A 24,849-nucleotide genomic window follows, 5' to 3' on the forward strand; every position below is an offset into this window, starting at 1 on the left:
ATTTTTGGGCGCCTGGGTGGCTCAGTCGTTAAGCGTCTGCCTTCAGCTCAGGTCATGATCCCAGGGTCCTGGGATGGAGCCCTGCATTGGGCTCCCTGCTCAGCAGGAGACCTGCTTCTCCCTCTCCCACTCCCCCTGCTTGTGTTCCTGCTCTCGCTGTGTCTCTGTCAAATAAATAAATAAAATCTTTAAAAAAAAAAAAAAAAGGACATTTTTAAAGAGATGCATAATGAAGCACACAGTGATGAAAAACCTCTGGGATTTGCTTTAAAATACTTCAACGAAGAAAAAAATTGTTGAAGCAAATGTGTTAAGACCTTGGTTAATTGTCTAACCTAGGTGATGGGTGTGTACATAGGATTTTACCATTCTAGCATTGTCTTTATTATGATGTATGTTTGTTTAACAAAAGTATTTAAAAAACAGACCAAGTATTTACTTCAATGAAGAAAGGCTGAATAACAAGTGAGTGGTTACTTCTACCAGGGAGGGAGAGATGGAGCTAGGGAAGAATACATCTTCCAGGGGCTTTACCACTACTGAAGGGGGTTTTATTTCTTCACCTTTTTGTGAGTCTGAAATGTTAAGATCTTTTTTTTATACGAATAATTTTGAATGTTTTAAAATAATGTACAGAAATGTATCAAGTTCATGTCTCAAAAGGCCAATGACCTGACCTCCCCCCCCAAAAAAAATCATTGTAGGTAGAATCCAGAAAGCAGACTAGACAGAAAAACTCAAGCTGAAGGTTAAGAAAAATCTGTCAGTCATTCAACTAATGGGAAATGTAAGAAGTAGTTGCATCTACCAAAGTTTTCATCAACACCAAAGTCCTATAATAGCCACAGCATTTTAATTTTAACATATTTTATATGAGTTAAAACATTGGAACTTACCATCATAAACAAAGTAAGTTTCATCTTTGAAAACAAGCACAGCGGGCATCTCCTTCAGTGTCACATACTGCAAAAACGAGATGGGTAAATAACTTTTATCATTAAAAAAAATTTTAATTGGTAGCTATGATTTCAAAAGTATTGAAAGATACCAGAAAAAAACCCACAGCAACAAAACTTTACAGTTAAAAAGATCCCAAGGTCAATTCCAAGGTCATCCAAGGACAGGTTTATCTCTTTAAAAACATCCCCTGGCACAGTGCCCGTGTTTGCTACTGAGAAAACCATGGATTATTAGAGTTGATAATCGAGACCAAAGACATCCCAGGAAGTACAGGATGAGACACAGTCTGAGGAGGTTAAAGAGCAGTGGCTAAGGTAACAATCAGCACTGGTAGGTTCGAGTCCTTCCCCACCATTCCCGGCTGTGTGACATGGGAGTCCATTGCTGTCTGGGGGAGTCGGCTTCCTCCTCTGTAAATCAGGGACACTGAGTCTCCACCTCACTGCAGAGTTAGCAAAGTTAGATCCACTAACATATGTCAGAGTAGGTTTAAAATGTAAACTGGCTTTATAAATGGGAACTTATAATGGCAACTAATAAGAAATTATTTCAGGGGCGCCTGGGTGGCTCAGTCGTTAAGCGTCTGCCTTCGGCTCAGGTCATGATCCCAGGGTCCTGGGATCGAGCCCCACATCGGGCTCCCTGCTCCGCAGGAAGCCTGCTTCTCCCTCTCCCACTCCCCCTGCTTGTGTTCCCTCTCTCGCTGTGTCTCTCTCTGTCAGATAAATAAATAAAATCTTAAAAAAAAAAAATTATTTCAGATGGTACCTGCTTCTTATACCTGTGCTATGATTATTTCAAAATACTAAAATTATAATAATCAGTATCCCCATGGGTTAGCCACAAAGAATTATTACATGCTGTGGTAATACTGAAAAGTAACAACAAATAATCATTAGATAACTGATAAAATAAAAATAACTGTAACAATAAAAGTAGAGATGGCTGCCCTGGAAATACGGAGAAGGGGTAAGGCATACCTCAGGTAATACAGAATGATCTCTTACACAACTACTAAAAAATGGTACAGCACCATGAAAGTAACTATTTGAAGGGCAGTGGTAAAGCTCTTTGGTAAGGCTCTATCACCAAGTACGCCTCTACTCACCTGCTCTTGGCAACTCATCCACAAAGGCGCTCTGCAAGTATTTTATAGCATCCGGCACCTCTCTCTTTCAAGGATACCCCTGAGTTGACCATACTATAACATTACTATATAGATGGAACTTGCAGCCATTGATTTCAACATATTCTGAATCCCTCCTCCTCTTCCCTTGCATTCCCTGAAACTCATTATCTTATATTAGTTATTTGTCTACAGGCCATTTTTCTCCATTCACCTTTAAGTATCCTGAAGTCAGAAATTGCCTTGATTCATCTTTATATCCCTTTAATATACTTACTAGAGTTTTCATAAATACGAGCTGTAAAACTAAGGAAACTTTGCATAACCAAACATTAAAATTCAAAATATGCAGGGAAATATAAAATCATGGGCTTTGTCCTTATTTGAGAATTCTCTATGGGAGTTAAAAATCCTATTACTCTGAAAGAACACTGATTCCCCTAGCAGACTTTTGCAACCATATACACAGAAAAAAAAGCGATGACAAATATTGATATTTGCAAGAATAATTAAGGAATGTTGGAGGAAACCAGTTGAGAGGCCAATAATAGAAACAATACATAATAACCAAAAGAATGCCCTCATAGCAGATACTGTTTGTGTCCACCCACACAGATGTTCTAGGCGCTAGAATTTTGATCTAAAACATCTGTCATTACACAAGGACTGGGGTGGTGCCAGACGGTGTCAGGGCCCAGAACGCAGCATGCCCTCTGGTGCACTCTGAGTAAATTGCTTGGAAAGCTTCACAGGTGAGGGTACGATATACATTCTCATCTCTAAAACTAAAATGTGGTCCACTGGGCTTTGGAGATGAGAATGGGTTAAAAGTTCCAGGCCTGGGCCTAGAACTAGATTCCATCCATTCTAGGCCTTTACATCACACTGAGATATCTTAAGACTTTCCAGAATAGAGGTTTTGTAACCTTCTGAGGCATTTATGTGAGAATCTAATGGCACATACGGCTCTTCTTCCACCCTATCATCTCCTCCCCATCAAAAGTAAATGCATACACATAAAATACTGCAAAATAACTCCTGAGACAAAACTAAGTAAACCTAAAAACGAGTTTAAGCTGACCAGATTTGTCTGAGGTTCTCCCAAGGAACTGAAAATCATTTCAGAATATATTACATTTATAAGATAAACATTTATATACATATTGTAAGAAGCACTAGACACAGACTCTATGTAAGTCTACAATCTTCTTAAAAATATTTAAATGTTAAAAAATATTAAACAAAAATTAACCAAATGTGTAATATGACATACCTTTGTGGAAAAAAAACGGTTTCTGATTTTTTGTAACTTAGACTGATTAAAAAGAAAAAGCATCCCTTGACTTATTTCATGTTTCCCATCAGCTATTGCCCAATTTCTCAGGTCCCCTTCTTAGGAAAACTTTCCTAAAGAGAAGTCTATGCCTGCAACCTACAATTTCTTATCTACATTCTCTCAAATGACACCAATGAGGCACCCGTCCTTCTCGTAAAACCACCACCAACCTCCACGTGTACAAGTGTCACAGTTACTTTCCTCAACTCATCTTGATCACTTGCACAACAGACCCTCTTTTTAAAATATTTATCTTGGCTTTTCACTCATCTTGTTTTCCTACTCCCTCCCTGGCTATTTTCTTATTTTCCTTTGCAGTCTTTAGGCCCTGGACCCACTTATTTCCTTAAAAACTTGCAACCTAGGGCGCCTGGGTGGCTCAGTCATTGAGCGTCTGCCTTCGGTTCAGGTCATGCATGATCCTGGGGTCCTGGGACTGAGCCCCACATCGGGCTCCCTGCTTGGCGGGAAGCCTGCTTCTCCCTCTCCCACTCCCCATGCTTGTGTTCCCTCTCTCGCTGTGTCTCTCTCTGTCAAATAAATAAATCTTTAAAAAAAAAAAAATTTGCATCCCATGTCTAAGAAGTTTTTTATACAGCCTTAAAGCCAGACCCCTATATCCACTTGTGAATTTGATGCTTATACTTGATGTCTAACTAGTATGTTGAACCAAGTTAAAATGAACAATTCAAAGCTCTTGATCAGTCCCCCATTCCCAAACTCATTTCTTCTGCAACATTCCCACACTCATAGATAACACTACCACCTACCCAGCTGTTAAAACCAAACACCTAAGAGTCATCCTTGATTCTTCCCTTCTCTCCCACGTCAGTGAGCTCAAACAATTCCATCTCTAAAAAACAACAACGCTTTCACTTCTCCCTCATCCTTTTACAAACCCCCATGCTTAAACTCTCCAGGTTACTTCAAGAGTTTAACTCCTTTCTCTGGATCTATTCTCATCCCTATCCAATTCATTCTGTTCTCAGCAGAGAAATGTCCTTAAGATGAACATGAGACCAAGTCCCTCACTAACTTTGACCCATCACATGCATGTCCATGACCTGCAAGGCCTCCACTGGTCTCTGCCTACCTCCTATCCATCTCCTTTCTGTGTTATAGCCACACTGGCCTACCACCTATTTCTCAAATATGCCCGCAGTGTTCTTATCTTGGGCATTTGTAATTATCTGTTCCCTGTTTCTAGTTTATTCTGGACACAGATCTTGCATGGCTCCTTCCCATCATGTATGTCCCAGTTCAAATATTTTCTTCTCAGACATTTCTTGACCAACCAACCCAGAGTAGCCATCCCTTATGTCCTTACTATCACAATGCTCTTTTACTTTTTCCATAATAGTTATATCCTGTTTACATATTTGTTTACTGAAGATGACTATCTCAGGATGAGGACCCAAAAGATGTCACCTGCAACACTAGAATTCAGGACACTTTCTCTACCCATGAGGATGCACACTCCACCCTCTCACAACCCTGATGATCCTGCTTGTCATCACCTATCCAGGACTTAATACAGTGCACGGCAAATGATCAGGTAAGCAGCAGCTGTGAATCAATATATATAAATATGTTAATCACTCCATTACTTATAAACCAATTTAACAGTTTGAGCTATCACTTCTTACTACTGCTATCATTTTGAAGAGAAAAAAAGCATCAACATAATAAACATAGTCCCTAAATGCTACGAATCCAGTGGTATTTGCTTATTAACAATCTAGTACCAGCAGTAAAGAGTTAACATGTTTACTGTTTCTACACATATGAAAGTAAATAAATCTGATAAATAAAATCAAGTAATAATTTAAAAAATGAAATTAAGTCATTAAAATCCATTTTTAAACATTACCTCAGGAACCACTTCTTCTGAGGCAGAAAAGAAGTATGTATATACAATTAATTCTGAAGCAGCATCTATGTATTTCTCCTGTGAAGATACAAATAGAAAAGAGGTGACTTTTAAATATTAAGATCAGAATTCATCCCTCGTTAAACATTCAGAGCAGGTAGCATCATCCCCAGCAGTATCATCCCAATTTGAAGCCTTCAGTGTTTTTACGTGAAAAGATGATGGAATATAAGCAGCAAATGAAATGAATTGTTTCTAAAGCAAAAAGACCACCATAACCCAATGCTTCCATACTCTTCTAAATAAAGTGTAATATAAGCTTGATTCATATTTATTATTTTAATAATTACAGGAGAGATCTGTGCATATATGTACACATATAAACATGCACACGTGCACGTGCGCGCACACACACGCATCTTCAAAAAGTTTACATTCAAACTACACTCTGCAGTCTCAAAGATACAAAAATGCTAAAAAGTAACACAAAGTTTGAATAACCAGGGCAAGCAACATCTTTTTATTCATTTCTGTTTCATGAAGGCAAACACAATAGAGGGCCTAGATTGAACTAAAATATTTCCAATAAGAGTGAAATAATTTTGAGTTTGGGGTCAAAGTTTTAGCTATCCTGAAAATTAAATTACATTTGTATTTGTGAATTTAAAAAATAAAATCATTTGATACCTTCAAAGGTGACTCTCCGCCTATGTAAACAAAAAATACACGATGTCTCTTTTGCACATGTTCGAACATTTGCTGACTTGGAAGTGGCCGAATTAGAGCCCTGTTTGAAAACAAAACAAACAAAACAAACTTGCATTTGAACTAAAAACAGTACATAATTTATGTCTAAAGTTACAAAGTTTTAATGTTGTATTAATTGCGTTTTAAGTAATCACCCGATCTACATAAATCTAATAAAACTTTAGCCCATGACCACTATTGTACTCACATTAGAAAACAAAGTACCCACAATTTAATCTTTCAATTTAAAAAATAAGTTTAAAATACATCCCTTTAGCGAGTACCATCTTAGCCAATATTTTGATAGGCAAGAACAGAACTATAACCCAGTTAGTCCTCAGCTAAAAACAAAAGGATCCACATGAGAATTATTTTTTCCCTTCATAAGATCATTCACACTAACACACTGTGAAAATCCTATACCAGGAAATTATAATACTACGCTAAGATTTATGTCCATTTAAATGCTAGTTTTAAAATACCCTATAGAGGTTAAAATCTAAATGTTTCATAAGTATGTTATTCTTTTCAGAAAAAATACAATGGAAAGCGGTAGTCATAATAGTACCTAAGAACCTCGTAAAAAGAAAACAAAACTCTACAAAGACTTTTACTATGCAAGCATATTTCAAAGCCAAATACACTGAGAAATAAATTACCTCAAAGGATATTATAAAACATATGACTTGCAAAATGTTACTAAAGGCTAAAGAGGGAGACATGGTTTATACTATCAGATTTTTAATCCACTAAATTTGCAGAAAGAATAAATACAGAGTTTGCAAAGGCAAACATATTTTCAAAATGCACAATTCCTTAGATGCATTGCATCACTCCACTCTAGCCTCTATTTTCATATTTCAGTAATTAACCGCTAAGTGATGCAACCCCAGAACTGAGTTATGAAATTCCATTTGCAACAGAGTCACCTCTAGTTACATCAGGAGAAGTCCATCTTAAGCTTAAAGTAAAACTCTAAAAAATTGCCAAAACATGAAGACCATCTAATCACAGGGAATGAAGTACATCCGACTAGCAATCCCCTCATATAAGCTTAACTCACAACTTATTCAGAGAGCAAATAAAGAAAATGAAATATGCAACTGATGAGAAAATACAGTAAAAATTATATTAGTAAGATTTGCAAACCTGAATAAAGATCATTCCTAATTCTGCCTTTTCTCAAATAATTCAAGCCATACAGTGCCATGCCACTAAACAAATCCACTGTGGTATTTCAATTTACTTTAAAACTATTTAAAGCTATCAGTGTATCCTGTCAAACTCACAAAAAAGTGCTTATACTTTCAAAGTCAATATAGGTTAACCTACCTTGATAAATGTTCTCTTTAATAAGTTCCACATAATTGCATTGAATAATTATAAGCATCAACTTTCTTTAAACCCCAGCAAGATAGATGTAGATTAAAAAACAAAATCACCACATTCAAACCAACAGGAAATGTTTATGGAAGAAATTGTTTCCTTAGCAGTAAAATCTCAGCGATCTGTAACTCAAAAAAGTATCTGGGTTCTAACTATGTCACATCCTAAGCAATGTGTAGTAATACCTCACAGTTGGCATAAAGCAGCATGTGACAGATCAAGGAAAGTATTTCAGCTGTATCTAAAAAGAACTTTCCAGTATCACAGGCCAGGGATTAAAGCCCAAGTCTATTCAGAACAATAATATTGTGGGGTTTCTTTTAAAAGCTCTGAAATTAAGTAACAGGAAAAATAACCTGACATAAATGAAGTAGTATAAAAGCAAATTTATAGTAAAATAAAACTACAATTCACAAGGTTATTAGAAGTAATCAAATTCTGAAAATGCATTAAAAAATCCACTGGCAGGGGTGCCTGGGTAGCTTAGTGGGTTAAGCATCTGCCTTTAGTTCAGATCATGATTCTGGGGTCCTGGGATTGAGCCCCACATTGGGCTCCCTGCTCAACGGAGAGTCTGCTTCTCCCTCTCTCTGCTGCTCCCCCTGCTTGTGCTCTCTGGCTATCTGTAAATAAATAAGTAAAATCTTTAAAAAAATAAAACATGAAAAAATCCACTGGGGAAATTTTTTTTTCTACAAATGAAATGAATTTAATATGAGGTTAACAAATACAAGTCATAGTTCCTTTTGTTTCTTTAAAGTATCTCTTTGCATATGCTACATGTGACTACCTTTTGTTATAAATGAACACAGATGTTATTTAGGGTAAGTCGCTAAAAAATGTGGGTTCAATATGGTCTATTAAAATACATTAAGCTTTATCTTTATTTTTTTAGAGAGAGAGTGTGCATGCACAGTGGGGAGGAGCAGAGGGAGGGAGTGAGAATCGTAAACAGGCTCCACGCTCAGCATGGAGCCCAACGTGGGGCTTGATTTCATGACTCAAAGATCATGACCTGAGCCAAAATCAAGAGTCGGAAGCTTAACTGACCGTGCCACCTAGGTGCCCCAAAATTGCATTTAATTTTAAAGTACTAGTATTTAAAAAAAAAATTATTTAAATTCAATTAAGTTAACATATAATATATTATTAGTTTCGGGAGCAGAATTTAGTGATTTATCAGTTGCATATAACACCCAGTGTCGTCCTTAACGCCCATCCCCCAGTCACCCCATCCCCCACCCACCTACCCTCCAGCAATCCTCAGTCTGTTTCCCAGAGTTAAGAGTCGCTTATGGTTTGTCTCTCTCTCTGTTTTTATCTTACTTTATTTTTTCTTCCCACCTGTTTTATTTCTTAAACTCCACATATGAGTGAAAAATGGTATTTGTCTTTCTCTGACTGACTTATTTCACTTAACATAATATTCTCTAGTTCCATCCATGTGGTTCCAAATGGCAAGATTTCATTTTTTTTAATGGCTAACATTCGATTGTATATATATATATACACACCACCTCTTCTTTACCCATTCATCTGTTGATGGACATCTGGGCTCTTTCCATATTTTGCCTACTGTGGACATTGCTGCTATAAAATATTAGTAATTATATAGTAAAAGCCTTTCCCAATAAAAACTTACCCAGACACTCTGTGAGCAAACTCAATAATATCATCTTTAGTTCGTGGTCCTCTGTAATTATATGCCAAGTCCCCCTTTAATCTTAAAAAAGAAAAAAAAAAAGGATAGAAGCTTAGATTATTTCAACGGTTTTAACAGTTAATACTAATCAGTATTGTTATATAAAATTATAGTATATAAAATAGTAAATGCAGAGTTGTTTCAGAAGTAGCATAACCATGTGAAATACAATAGGCAACTGGCTACAGGGGATCAACAACTCAAAATATAAAGAAAAAGGCTGTATTTTATTAAAATTACATGAAAATAGTTTACTTTGTATGTAATAGTTGCATTGTGTCTATGCTTCTGAAAAGTCATAATCTACACATTCATGGTCAAGAGCTTATCAAAGCATAATTCTCACTATCTTCTCTAGTTTAAAAAAATGAGAGGGAATTCATAGTATTTTGGTAGAGAGAAAACAAATTTTAAGCAAGACAACATCATAGGAACTTGAAAGATGCTCCAAGATTATAGAGTAGAAAAAGGCATAAAACATCTATTCTATAAAATTAAGATAATTTTCCAAAAGCCTGTCAATGATGTATCCAACTGAGATTTATTTTTATTTATTTTATCCAACTGAGATTTTAAAAAAAATGTGAAAGGACAATAGAACATCTAAAACAAACAAAAAAGAACAGAAAGGATAATTTACTTAACACAAGTAAAGGAGGCTTAACAAGATTTTTTAAAAGTAGGGGAAGGAGGGAAGTCAACACAAAACCCAAGAAATAAAGAATTAAAATTAGTCAAATTTTGAAATTTGAGATTTTAAAACACTGAAATAAAACTTAATTATAAAAATAAGTTTCAAAATAATTCCTCAACTCGCACATTACCAAAATAAGGATGAAACTCGAGAGAAAATTCAATAAAATTATGATTATGAAATAAATCCTTTAGAATGAGCACACCATTTCTCCCAACTTATATACACTTTATATTAGACTTTGCCAACACTTACAAGAGATCAGAATTAAATCCATCAATTTGATTCTCTTTCTTTCCTTTCTAATGAAATAAGTCTATTTCAATTATAGAAAAGTAAAATTTGTTAAGAGACAGGATTCACATGATACAGCAGAATACACTCTTGAGCTCCTCAAGGGTAAAAGACCTTTCATACTTTACAGCTGTACATCTTGTCCGGCAGGATGCCTGCCACGCAGCGAGCACTCAGAGTGCATTTAGTAAACAACACACTCACTTAAATACCAAGAAAAGCAGGAGGATGCAGTCCCTCTCCTTTGATCACATACTGCACCTAGAAAGAATTGCTGAACCCAAATCTTCAATCCTCCAAGGATGCTACTAGAAATTAATGTAATAAAACGTAAGTAGAGTGAACTAAGAAAAATACACATATAAACATACAACACTCAACTTACAGCTTAATTGTTGGATAACCTCGAACTCCAAACTCTGAAGCAATGCCTTGATAAGAAAAAGAATAAATAATTCTAAATTTTTTTTAAAAATGAGAAACTAGGTAGTAAATGAGCCTTTTACTTAAAAATATATTTATACAAACCCATAAAGATGTGTTGTTTTCAAGTCTTAGAATATAAATTCACACACAAAAAAGAAAAAATATGACATTCTCATACAAAACAATTGCTTAATAATCCAACCTATGCCCACACAAAACGCTATGACTAAGAAATAAATGCCAAAAGAATAGTTAAAATTTTATCCCTGAAGTACTTATTTTAAGATATTCTTGTTAAAAAAAAAAAAATATATATATATATATATATATATATAAAGTCTCACTTGTAATTTGATTTCATTTTCCAGGACAAATACTTTTTTTCTAGGTCTCATTGGTTCCTTGCGAAAATAAGTAAAAAAAAAAAAACAAAAAAACAAAAAAGCAAAGCCCATCCTTTCGTGTTTTCTGAGTCTTAAAAGAACTGCATTGTGTTTTAATTTTAAAAAGATAAATTGTATTTGCAAAATTACTTAATTTCTGCAGTCAATACATGATCTAAGAGCAACTTTATCTACTTGTTTTAGAAGTTTCTGCTTTTGTAATAACCCAGAAAAATTCTAGTTATTTTCAAAGATTATCCTGAAGTCCTCATGTTAATTAAAATGAGATACAGTTGCTACAATGGCAGCTTTTTTGAGGGAAAGAAGAAACAAAAACAATCAAATAAAGAATTAGGACTTTAAGAGGTACAGAAATCCCTACTGCAAATATACCTTCCTACTTTACAAATTCAAGGCAACTAGAAGAGCAAAGAAATGAAACCATCTCAGTTAAGAGACAATATACAATATATTTACACATATACCAGTTTAAATAAAATATAATGTATTTGTTCATACGATCCCTCCCTTTGTTAATTTTATTTATTTCAAGGACATTTTACCACAGTTGGGTATAAGGACACTACTGTCCGTGAGTTCTGGTTTACCAATCACTTTAGTAATCATTACTCTGGTTTCTTAGCACCGCCCACTACACAAGAATGATGACAAAGTGAATCTGTGGCAAAATTAATAGTCAAAATCTCTCAGCCTTCCTTTGTCATCAATAGAGTTTCTCCCTTAAACATATAGAGAAAGGTGACTGGAAGGTTCTGGACACTGATCAACACTGGTTTTTATTAGAAGCAACACAAACAGCAGAGGTAACAAAAATAACTCAGGTTCTGAAGATATAGGTCCTGCCTCTGAATAGCTATGTGAACTTAAACCAATTATATAATTTATTTGTGCCCATCTGCAATGTAGGATTTAATTCTGTCCAACAGACTCTAACTGCACACTGTGGTTACTGAGATTGACTTCTTTACTCAGAAAAGGAAAAATATAAAAATGATTTGGGGGGATTATGAGAGTAAAAGATGTTCTTAATGCCCCCTTTCCACATTAAGGTGGCAGGAAAACATCAGCCCTTAATTACCTTCCACTAAGACTAATATAATTGACGGGGTGGGGGGAGGCATATCTATCAATTCTTTGTTTAATTTATTGTAAAGGTTTTTTATAAACAAATCAAATAAAGAAAATATGCAATCAGTGAGAAAATACAGTGGTGGTTCTCAAAACAGGTTTCAGAGAAAAAAATCCCAGCTCCACATTTAACGCCACAGGGTATCTCTAAGATGGAGATACATAATGCCACCTACTCTATTATACCTTGACTCTTTGAGCATTAAACTTCATTTTTGATAGAATTTCAACTGGCAGTGACTCCTAAAACCTCACATTTAGGTTTCCCTAGGGAAACAGTTATACACACACACACACACATATATATAAAGCACACAAGCAAAGCATGGGTTATAGACTTAAAATGATGTAGGTTAGGATTCCAACTTCTCATTTATCATCCAGGCAGCTCTTTCCCTTCTGAGGACAGCACTCATTTTCTTCAGCTTATGGGTGGGATTTTAAAATGAGAAAACATGTGGAAAAGAATCTGAGAGGAGCTTGGCACACAGAGATCCTCAAACGCTAGGTCCAATTCCTCTCTATTTCTGATCCTATCTCACTGTTAGGGAGTTACCTGCAGACACATCAGTGTGCGTGGAGTGAGAAGTACCACATGTAAAATGTTTTGGAGCTGACTTTGACAGGCCTTCAACTACACCTGCAGACAATTCTGTGAGCAGCACAAGGGTGTACTACTACTACTTTTCCGGTAAAGAAGCCGATACGTAGACTTGTAACTGGTTTGAAAGCGAGCCCTGATAAGGCAGCAGGACCATGAATGAAGCTCAAGTCTGACTTTTAACTTTTAGTTATTTTTTCAAATTAGAAAACAATGGTTCGCAATGGTTCGCATAGAGACCTGAGATCAATTCCTTCACAAATTCAAGAATCCATTTGTAACATGAAATTTTATAATTTTAAATGCTCATAAAACGAGGCCTTATTTCCTGTTTTCTCCTTGAAATGATAACAACTTGATGGTACAGCGAGGCTTGGATGTGAATCACGTGATCTCAGACTCTGGTCCTGATTCTACCTCTAACTTCGGTGTTTGAAATGACTCCGTCATTTCACTGCTAACTACCTGCTGTTTCTTCATCTGCACAATGGGCAGGGGGAAGGAGGAGGAGCTGCAATTAATGTGAAGTCCTTCTCAGGTCAGAATACTATTTTTCTTAGTATTTACTGAGTGTTACTATGTGTCTAACCCGAAGAGGATATAAAATACAGTTGTTCTCCACTGGGGTAGACTGTGCCCTCCAGGAGACACTGGGCGATGTCTAGAGCCATTTTTGGTTGCCGTCACTTTGGAGGGCAGTGGGATGGGCAGAAGGCTGTTACTGATATCGAGTGGGTTGAGATCAGGGATGGTGCTAAATACCCTACAATGCACAGCAACCCTTCCCCCCAAACAAAGGATTATTTGGCCCAAAATACCCTTAGTGCCAAGACTGAGCAACTCCGAAATATAATCACTGACCAAAAAGGGCTTGTAATTTAGAAAGAAGGATAAAATTAATTTGCCAATATAATCTGTGAGCAAGAAATTAGAATGCTATTGGCCAAATGTCATTCCAAGTTTACACATCAACGAGAAATAAATTATGACCTTTAACATAAAATAAGTATCACACTTATGTTGAGGAATAAACAGGATTTCAGTGGTTTCAAAATAGAAATCAGTACACCATTACAGGTAGCATCATAACATATTTTACAAATGAGAAACAATTCCGGTACTTGATTTTGGAAGGGGTTATGTACAGAAAGAGAGGCTAAAATATCTATCTTTATATAGTTTTTTTATGTTGATTACAGCATTATCAGTTAAAACCATGCATCAAGAAAATTTTGATACAATTCCAAACACACAGGATAATTCATGAGAGTTCAAATTTCTCTGGTTCAAGAATTCTGTACACAGAGATGTCTTAGACTGAGTGTGATGGCATGCGCTTCCAATCTCTGCACTTGCATGACTGAGAAATAAGCTACCCTCAAATACTCTTAAGAGATTTTTTATACTTGATCACTGAATAATCCTATCCCACCTCAAGCCCAATCATTTAAATAACTGTTCACCGGAATAATACTTTATTCTATGGTTCTCCAACTTAGACGTGCAGCAGAATTACCTGAAGTCCACGTTAAAAATACAGATTCTCATGACCTAGTCTCAAAGACTTTCATTGGGTAGGGCTGATGTTAGTCTTCAGAGTCTAAATTTACATTGAACAGCCCAGGTAATCCTAATGCAGGTGGTCTGCAGACTAAATGCTGAGATACACTGATGCTGCAAATGCCTGAAAAGTGACCTATGGAGATGGATGAAATACACAGGAAACAGCCAAGCCTTCAGTATTTACAGTTAGACATAGAATAATGTTGACAGCTAGTTTGAAAAAAGAATTCAATTTCTTTACCTTTTTCTACTAAAATGCCTGTAATGGAGCTGCCTTGAGGTATTTAAAAAACTTTAAGAATTATATGCCCAAAATTTATTTGTACAATCTCTAGACAGTAGTTTTTAAATACGCCTTTTTAAAAAAAATACTAGGGAAGGTAATATTTTCTCCGTAAGCACATAAAACATCTCCTTGATTCTACAGTAAAGTAGAAAATGCATCCATCACTGACATCAAACACTAAGTAACATAACAATCTACTTATGTTTTTATTGTTTGTCTCTCCCCTCCAGAATATAATCTCCATGAGAGTAGAAATTATTGTCTGTTTTGGTCACTGATGTATCATTAGGCCTAGAATGTGCCTGGTACATACTGGCATATAGTTAAAGGCTCACGAGATACCCTCTGAATGAATACTAACTCTACAACTTTTTGACAAAAGAATGATTTTTCAATAGGCTGTTTGTATGATGCAAATAGTCACAAGGATTCACAAACAAACATTACCATGTAGCTTGGGAAAGGGGGTGGAGGGTTTAGCATTGCACATCCAAGGAGTAAAGGACATAAAGTATAGGAGAAGCACCCACCACAGTCCTTGGCAGAGGATCATCCCCGTATACCAGGTCCCCTATCCCTTTTCCCAAAGCTAGACGGTTTGCTTGAGATAATGTGTTCTGCATGCTCTATAGAGGTTTCTTCCTATTAATTCAACATAATACATAACACGATGCTAAACGAACAATAAGTCTGTAACAGTCACAGATCAGAGGCAAAAATTTAAACCTCTTAATGGATTATGAATACGGGATAAAAAAGAGTCCCATCGTAAAGTACCTAAAAAGCTACAAACCATATATGAAGTCTTAACACCTATAAGAATATTGCATTTTAATCACAACATTTAAAGCATTTTCTTTTCTAAGCTACTCAGAAAGAAGTCTTAGCTATTTTTCCCCTAACATAGTGTCACTTAATAGTGACACACACAGGCACTTAGTACATACAGAAGAGTAAGCTAATGAATTAGATACTACAAAAAGAATTGACTTAATGTAAACAGTTATCACTGTAGCAACACATGAGTAGTTTACCATTAAGGTTTTTGCTGGATTGGGGCACCTGGGTGGCTCAGTCGTTAAGCATCTGCCTTCAGCTCGGGCCATGATCCCAGGGTCCTGGGATCGAGCCCCGCATCGGGCTCCCTGCTCGGTGGGAAGCCTGCTTCTCCCTCTCCCACTCCCCCTGCTTGTGTTCCCTCTCTCACTGTGTCTCTCTCTGTCAAATAAATAAATAAATAAATAAATAAATCTTTTAAAAAAAAAGGGTTTTTGCTGGATTTGTGGGTACTATTTTTTTCACTGATTATTTATCTTTATATACCCACACTCCTTTATACGTTATTTTACTTTATGACTCCATTAGATGACTCAAATGATCACAAGAATTTGCTATGTTTGAGACTTTATTCTACCTGTTGGTTTATTCATATTTCTCCTTCTATTGGACTAAGCATTTCCTGGACAAGAAGGATTCATTCTGGTCTTCCTTTAATCTCTAGAGACTAATACTCTAGTTAGTAAACACTGAGGTGAATACGAGTGACAATGTGAATGAACACAGGCACATGTGTTCATTCACATGTGCAGGCCTAATCAACACACAACACAAGATTGCCTAGACACGAGAGCTTACTTTCAGGAGCAACAGTTGAAAGCAATAATTTCTCAAACACTGTTAAAAGCTTATTTCAAGAAATCAATCTCTGTCTACAGTAATTCCTGCCATTGCTCTGGTCTTCTCTCAGTTTTAATAACTTATTTGTTTGACTGTAATTCCAGCCCTCACATGTAACTGCTCTCTAGTTCCCTGTTCCCAAACATCAGTAAGCCAATACCATAAATTCACAGCAGCTGCTAACATGGAAACACACAGAAAATTACTCTTTCCATATAACCTTGTAGTAGTGTAGTTCAGTAACCATGCTAAGAATCTTATACTATTACTTTTGATTTTTTTTCTTTATACTACAAAGCCAGTCTATCACAGCTGTGATTTCATCCTTGAAGATGTCTGTGAGGATTACTATGTCCTCTTCACTCCACTGTCATTACCAAGTCTGGGCTTTCAGCATCCTACAGCAAGATGCATACAAAAACTGACCTACATGATTTTCTTGTCTCTAATTGCTTTTCTTTTGCATCGTACATGTTGCTGCCAAAAACATTTTTATCAAGTCAACTGCTTCTCAAAAATGTCCATTACTTCTCAATTGACAACTGATAAAGTCTAAAACACCATGATGTGACAGACCTCTAAAATCTGGTCTTATACTTCATCTTATGTGTGCTAGCCACTGTGCAAGGGATTTTGAATATGAAATGTTAATACAATCCTCACAACCTTCAGGATTATTACTTTCCCACTTACAGACATAGAAACTAAAATTGAGAGGTTAAGGCCTTTCTCAAAGCCCCAGAAGTAGGCACATGGGAAATTTGGGATTAAAAGATAGGCCTATCCTGGGACTCCTGGTTGGCTCAGTCTGTTAAGTGTCTGCCTCTGGCTCAGGTCATGATCCCAGGGTCCTGGGATCGAGCCCCGCATCAGGCTCCCTGCTCAGCGGGAAGCCTGCTTCTCCCTCTGCCTGCCACTCCCCCTGCTTGTGTGCATGCTCGCTCTCTCTGACATATAAATAAATAAAATCTTTAAAAAACAAAAACAAAATAAAAACAAACAAAAAAACCCCACAGGCCTGTCCTTTTCCAAAGCTGTATCCTGAGCATAATCCTGATTTCCTAGAAAGAAATGTGTATTACACAATTCCACTTTCTTCATTGATTAAAGGAAAAGGGAACCTAGATGTATTGAATACTATAAGGGACTGGACATGTGCTACATCATTCAAATCTCAAAAAAACCAATGAAAGCCACATGACAATTAAATATTTACCAATGCAGACATCTAAACTTAAGAGATGTTAAGAAACTTTTCCCATTTTACATGGCAAAAGTAGCAGGCCGAAGCAGGATTTCAATTCAGGTCTGCTTTCTGAAGCCATGCTCTTTCCAAATTTCTATGATACTTCAAACTTCTCTAAACTTAAATTCTTCTTTTCTCAAATCCTTTAAGATAGGCATTGGTAAACTTGTCTGGAAAAGGTCAGATGACAAATATCTTAGGCACTCTGGCTACTCCGACAACTCTCATTCTGAATTCACACAGCAACATCAACTGTTTGACACTCAAATTTCTGTAGTTGCCGCAGGTAAACAGCACATCTCAAGGGGGCTCAAAGTAGGAACAATGGCTTATACATACATGTTAGGCAGAAGATTAACATACATGCATATTACGCATTTGATGGCTAAATCACTTAACGCATAAAGTATACAATCTTTAATTATTAAAATAACCTTAATTTACCTGAGCAAAAAATAAGTATTTCTTCCTCCTACCTTGAATACTGCTTCACATTAAGTAAAGCATTTGCACTATGAGAACAGTAAAATAATAAACTGAGTAAGTGCTTACTGGAATAGGAAGTAGCATCCATCTTTCCAACTTTAACTGGAGAACCAATACTTTTCATCTCAAGACCAACTTCATTCCAAATCGGTTCCAGTTTTTTACAATGGCCACACCATGGTGCATAAAACTTGTTGGGGGAAAAAGAAAAGACAACCACTAAAATATTGTGCTATTGTGTATATCAATCTTAATTTTTAAAGACTCTCTTTGACTAAGTGATCTGATGAGTTCATTTCAGATAAAAAGTCTAAATATAATTTCTGAAGTAGTTACATAATAAAAGGCAAAACACACACACCACGAATCTAATTAGTTTAACTCCTAGCATATACGTCAACACTGATATTACCTTAAGTTCATTTAAAATGACTACTTATTCCTATTTAAAACAGATAATTTACAATAAAAACAGCTTTGCTTCAGTCAGTCTATGTCACATATAAAATGAATACACATACATCACACACATCTCTTAAGCGTTCGTGATGAACATGAGTCTATTTCTATTACGAAAACCCCAACACAGCAAGTACCTTTGTTACTTTAAGCATAACTACCGGTAAGGCATGGGGGGATCACCAAGATGACTGGCTTGGCAATAGGGACAAGTCAGGTGGATTAAACTAAAACCACAGTTCCTTTTTCTTCAGGATCACCAGAGGGCTGAGGTGGAAATAGGTTCCTCTAGTACAATGGTGTAGGGACACTGCTTGTTGTACTTTCATGAAATAAGATTTATCTATTCTTTAACATTATATTATGGAAACATTCAAACATGCACAAAAGGAGAGGAAGAATTAAACAATGGACTCTCATGCCCCATCGCTTGGCTTCAGCAACTGTCAACTCTGCTATTCTCATTCCATCTCTTTTGCTGCCACTCTACATTTTTACTGAAACAAGATAAAAGGAATCCCCAACAACATGAGGTTTAAATACATTCTAAACTTGAAAGTGAAAAAAGGAAGATGAAAATTTGATTTTGTTCCCCATTAAAATGAAAATAAGATTGTTACTGTCAAGTAATAATAACATAAATAATTTCTTGCATAACAGGAAAAAAGAAGAGTGAATTTAGTAGTAAAATCATACCACAATCTCCCTCAGACATAATCCATATGTCGGCCTCTTCAGAATTTCAGCAAAAACAGGTTCCCCTGCCAGGGACCTTAAGGCTCTGAGGTTCATTTTAATGTGATAACCTACATAACACTACGTGACAAAACCTGAATAATATACATAAACACTAACCATATATTACCATATATGTGTGCAGGAGAAGAGAAAATAATTCTTAAAATGGCAGGGGTAGTTAATTAGTACAAAAATTTACATACTCACATCTACAAGCCAAATGTCATCTTTCCGATTGTCTTTAAACCTAAAAAACAAACATGAGAAAACAAATTTCTGATTGCATGTTTGTTTCTACTTTACAATATGTGGGGCTGATAAACTGATAAATACTGGAGCATGGAACAAATTCTTTCAACAAGTTTTTATGTAAAATTTTTACTAAGTGACCTCTAAATCTTATCCATTAAACATCTTTTAAAAAGTAGAGAACTGATAATCAGAAGTACAAAATAAAAAAAATTGGGGTGCCTGGGTGGCTCAGGTCCTGATCCCAGGGCCCTGGGATCGAGTCCCACATCAGGCTCCCTGCTCAGTGGGGGAGTCTTACTTCTCCCTCTCCCTTTGCAGCTCCCCCTGGTCATGCTCTCTCTCTGAAATAAATAAAATCTTTAAGAAAATTAAATGGAAAAAAAAACTAAGTGGGACTTGGTAAAACACAGATAGAGGCCTTAGCTCCCGGCCCCTCTGTTCCGTTTACTCCTGTGCATTACAGTTAGCATAGCTAAACTGAGGCTGCTATCCTTAAAAAGGTCTGCTTCCAAGACTGACCCTTGGTTGGCATCCGGGAACTTGAATTTCAGGAGCGTTTCCACCTTTTCCTGGTAAGATAGCTCACTGTTCCAACACTGTGCAAACAAAGTGGTTTTATGATGACATCTGCTTTCCTTCCCGGATCTGAAATTTTGGTATAGACTAGGCAGGAAGGTCCTTACATGACCATCCCCCAATAAGAATCCCTAAGCACTGAGTCTCTAATGAGCTTCCTTGGTAGAGAACATTTCAAACATGTGGTCAGAACTCCTGATGGAAGAATTAAGCACATCCTATATAACTCCACTAGGAGAGGACTCCTGGAACCTGTTCCTGGTTTCCTCTGGAATTTACCCCACATTGGCTTTTCCCTTTGTTGGTTTTGCTGTGTGCCCCTTCACTGCAATAAATCATAACTGTGACTTCCACAATACGCTGAGCCCTCTGAGTGCTCCTCACCAATAACCAAGCCTGGGAGTGCTTTTGGGGACCCCCTGACACAAGAGCCTACAGTCAAAGAATTTTCCTGAAACACGGTTCTGATCATCCGATCATGTTTCTCTTATTTGACACCTTCTAGGTGCCCTTCCACCACCTAGAAAAAGAAGTATAAATTGCTACATGTACTCATGTGCTGGTTCCAGCTTATCTTTCCAATCAAATATAAGCATCCTATGATTCCTAATCAACTCATGGTATTTATCACAGCTAAATTCACAATGTTTGTTTGACTTTCTACATTCTTTCATGTTCACATCCTACCCAGCTAAAAGCATTTCTTACTCCATAATGCCTTCCTAAATTCCTCACAGCTAGAAACAATCTCTCCACATCATCTTTATCCTCTTTAGGATTCTTACCAATTTCCACACATTGTCTTTACATATTATCCAACTATAAATATGCTTGTTTCATCTCTTAGTACCTTGCACAGTGACCTATATTTAATCTATACTGAATGAGTGACAAAAGTTCTTTATGGGGTTATTTTAGTAAGAGTCTTGAACCTACAAAGAGAACACATGTCCAGTATCTGAGCTCTTCAGTCCAACAGCACTCACATCTGTCCAGCTGTGACACAGTCTGTCCTGAACCATGGGCAAGGATAACACCCTTAATCGATCCCCCAGGTTGGTAAACCCAAATCTTCTGCCTTTGCTCCCCTCATGTTTAATAAAAGTTCTACTGTACATACCGTACATCACTTTCTTGAAGCAAAGACTCATACTCTGTACCCAGGGGCAAATGCAGGAGGTTATTATCTCCTAGTCCTTGATATTTAATAGCCATTTTCATCTCCCACTGATCTCAGTCTTTGGGAAGGAGTTGGTATGGAAGTCCTTTACAGGTGCCCCACAGGGACTATAGAGTCAGTAATTGTCAAATTGAAGGAAGGGGACAGATAACCTGGCAAAGAAGCTGATTTGGGGAATTGCTGCATTGAGACCCAGGCCCGAGATGTAGAGTCCAGGCTGGGGTAATCTTATCCCCTCTCATCGGCTGATTAAGCCCATACTTCAAATGTTCATTAAAACGCTCAAGTACCCCTGTGGATTAGGGGTGATATGGAGCAGAGAGAGTCTGTTGTATGCCCATGACTGGGCCAACTGATGGGTATGAGCATAAATTCCAGGACTGTTACCAGAGGCAGTGTTCTCAGGGAACCTGAAAAGGAAACAAATGTGGCCTTGCAGGGCCTGGAGAGTGTGGCTGGAGTCTGAGGAATGCGTGGAAATGGCTAGGCGAAATCCAAAGAAAGTGTCAACTGATATCACAATCCACTGAAACACAATCGATGGCAAAAGGGGCCGAGCCTGTTCTATCTGCTGAGAATGCCCTAGCACATATACTTGAAGGAAACTGTTTGGGGGCAGTAGTTTTAGCCTTGACCAGGGTCTGACAAGTGGGATGGCTCTTTCATGCTCTTTTTGTGTCTTCTCACCACAGTGGCGGCCCATGTCCTGCCAGCCCCATTAGGATGGTATCTGAATCTCCACGGGCCATACTCTTGTGGATCCAGGAGGCAACTGATTGTGCACCTGCTTGCTCTGGTGTGGAGAACAATTCAGTTTCCACATTGAGCTGAAAGCATGATATGCTCATTGGTTATGTTTCCTTTTGCAGCATAGGGGCCTTTCTGGTGAGCATTCACACAGGTTACAAAACACTCTCGATGGGCACTGCATAACGCACAGCACTGCTGAGTCACTATGCTGTACACCTGAAACTAATATAATGTTGTATGCTATAAAAACAATTAGGAAAAAACACTTAGGAGGAGCAGATAATCTTCATCCAGATGTCTCATCTCCACAGGAGGCCCTGTTTTATTTGCTACACAACCAAACGGCCAAGCCATTAGCCACAGCCCATGAGACAGTGAAAAACATAGCAGAGCTCACTTGCTGGGGCTGGAGCAATGAGCAGGAGGTACAGGAACAGTGGGGCAGATAATATTCCACACTGCATGAAGCTGCCCACGGTGTGACGGCTCTTTACCATACTTGATGAAGGACAGGTCTCTTTCAGGTTGGAGGGCAGCCACACCCAATTCCTACAAGTTAACCCACAGGAGCCAGTAGTGACCAGGCCCATGGATGGTCCTAGAGGTCTGTCTGGGTCCCCACTGGGCCAGAGGAGGCAATGCCTCCTTTGGTGTTATTTCTCAGGTGGAGGGGTAGTCATGAGACCTTTTCATGGAGTTGCAAGACTCCAGATGGGCTCCTAAAAGTTCCATTACCACTTCACTAGAGACCCAGAGCTGGCCCTATTTAGCAACATGACTGGAAGTTCTGCATGTGAGCCTACTAACCACACTCATCCAAGGCCAGTAACTGCCTCTCAAAGGGAGTGTATCTTTCAGCCCATGACGGGTCTATGCTGGCCTATAGTGTTCGTCCTGCCTCAGGTTCTGATCAGTGAACTGAGAGTTTGCTGACATGGGTAATTCAAATGGCAGAGGTGGACCAGCGGGGCTCAGGAGAGGGGCGGCTTGGTGGCCTGCTGGAGGGCCTTCAGGGTATCCTGTTGGTTGGGGCCCCTGTCAAGAGCAGCAGCCCTTCTGTAACCTGATGGAAGGGTGCCATCAAGATCCCCACAGGGCTGTGTGACAGCACCAGTAGCCACATAGGCCCACAATCCCTGGGCTTTTTTTTTTTTTTTTGGGGTCAAAAAAGGTCAAAAGTTTGGTAACAATCTCCTCTGGAATGGATGTTACACTGCTTCCCAGATCAGGCCCAGGAATTAGGTCCTTGTATGTTGCCTATGTTAACAGCCCAGCCACACTGCCACTTGTGAGTCTTCATGGCATCCAGTCCTTGCTGGGCAGTGCCCTGTCTAGGCCCTCTAGGAGGTTCTCATCAACCTAACAGAAATCCAGTGCTCCCTCCAGAAGCAAGACTTTTTCCAGACCATGGCCTACCCTTTGATAGCAGACAGATGGGAAATTGAAGAGCCTTGTAGAAGGACATTAAGGGTGTGCTGGAATCCACTTCACATGAAGGAAATTGACCCTGATCAGTGTGCTGGAGGGGGATGATGGAAAAGGCATTTGCAATGTTAACTGCTACAGACCAAGCTAACATCCAGTAGCCACTTCATGACGTCAGGTACCACCCAGTGGCAAGAGCAGCACTTTGATACTGAGGGACCTATAACCAATAGCCAGTCTCCTGGTACCTAAGGCCTTGTGCAAAGGCCAGACGGGGCTACTGAATGGAGAAAGAGTCTCACAGAGGACTTTGTCTTCCTTCAGCTCAGTAATCAGGATGGCTATTTCCTTTACTCACCAGGCAGCCAATATTGTTTACCTTTCAAGACAATGGCGCTAGGAGCTAGTAACCAAGTAGGTTCACAGTCGTTCACATGTTCCACTAAAATGGCCCTAATTATAGCAGTTCCCACTGGGGCTTAGAGACAAAGGTGAATGGGAGTACACAGAGACAACACAACTACACCAGTAACACATTTAGTAGTAGGGGCTAGACAGTACTCACCCTGAGCCAAGCCGGGGTAAAAGGGTCATCACAGACTCAAAACTGGGAGGCATTTTATGTACCCTCCCCATCCCAGTAGCAGGGGAAGTAGAGATCACACTCACTTGTGCACGGATATCCAAAAGGCCCAAGAAGTACAATTCTCCCCCACTTCCCCAGTGAACTCTGACCTTGGCAGAGGATGTCCAGCCCACCCTGGGGACAGAGGGACCTCAACATAACACCTATTCAGGGTCTGGGTAGATGTTTAGGACTCTTCCACTCATCTGGTGGGGACACTACTTGTGATAGTTAGAAGGCTTAAAAGGGTTTGGTAATAAGCAGGAACATCAAAAAGAAACCTAGAAATCTGAGTCTGCATAACAGTTTCATTATCCACTGTTTCCTCATCTCTCCACGTAGACCCAAGGGATCACCAAGGTGGCTCACAGGACCACTACAGCCTCTGAGAGCAGGGCAGCCATTTTTCGGTGACAGGAAGCTTATCACGGGTGGGCCAAAACTGTCAAATTCACACTGCACCCAGCTGAGAAAGGTGAGGGTCTTGGGTGTCTGTGTCTGCTCACATCCTCCTTCCTTCTCCTCCCCAGGAGGAGATTCATCTAAATCTTCTACAAATCCTTTACAGAAGGGCATTCTAAAGGAGGAAGCCTATAGTGACACAGCCCTCAAGACACCAAGTTTAACAAGATCACCTCCATGTTAACACTATGGTTAACAATATGGCTCCTTCAGGAGCGCCTGGGTGGCTCAGACAGCTGAGTGACTGTCTTCAGCTCAGGTCATGATCCTAGGGTCCTGGGATCGAGCCCCGCTCCATGGGGAGTCTGCTTCTCCCTCTGCCCCTGCCCCTCCCCCTGCTCATGCTCGCTCCTATGCGCTTTCTCATGAATGAATAAAATCTTAAAAAAAACAAAAAACAAAAAACCACAATGGTTCCCTTCAGAATCCGTTCTCACTCCCCAATGTCCA

At 38.4% G+C, this 24,849-nt stretch overlaps 1 protein-coding gene across 5 annotated transcripts in view; it reads right to left on the reverse strand.

Moving 5' to 3' along the window:
* TMX3 (thioredoxin related transmembrane protein 3) overlaps positions 1-24,849 on the reverse strand; it is a 44,863-nt gene that overhangs the window by 17,655 nt on the left and 2,359 nt on the right. For 2 of the 5 annotated variants that reach the window (XM_027575755.2, XM_027575754.2), the window contains exons 3-9: positions 19,337-19,376; positions 17,999-18,122; positions 10,501-10,546; positions 9,068-9,148; positions 5,980-6,079; positions 5,293-5,370; positions 897-963 (exon numbers count right to left, since the gene is read on the reverse strand). In XM_027575755.2, the coding sequence (XP_027431556.1) occupies positions 897-963; positions 5,293-5,370; positions 5,980-6,079; positions 9,068-9,148; positions 10,501-10,546; positions 17,999-18,122; positions 19,337-19,376 (536 nt within the window). Of the gene's footprint in view, positions 1-896; positions 964-5,292; positions 5,371-5,979; positions 6,080-9,067; positions 9,149-10,500; positions 10,547-17,998; positions 18,123-19,336; positions 19,377-24,472; positions 24,500-24,849 lie in introns of those variants that run through there. The other 3 variants (XM_027575757.2, XM_027575758.2, XM_027575756.2) reach the window with 3 other exon arrangements.

Source organism: Zalophus californianus, chromosome 14 (genome assembly GCF_009762305.2).
Source record: "Zalophus californianus isolate mZalCal1 chromosome 14, mZalCal1.pri.v2, whole genome shotgun sequence".
NCBI classification, from domain to species: Eukaryota; Metazoa; Chordata; class Mammalia; order Carnivora; family Otariidae; genus Zalophus; species Zalophus californianus.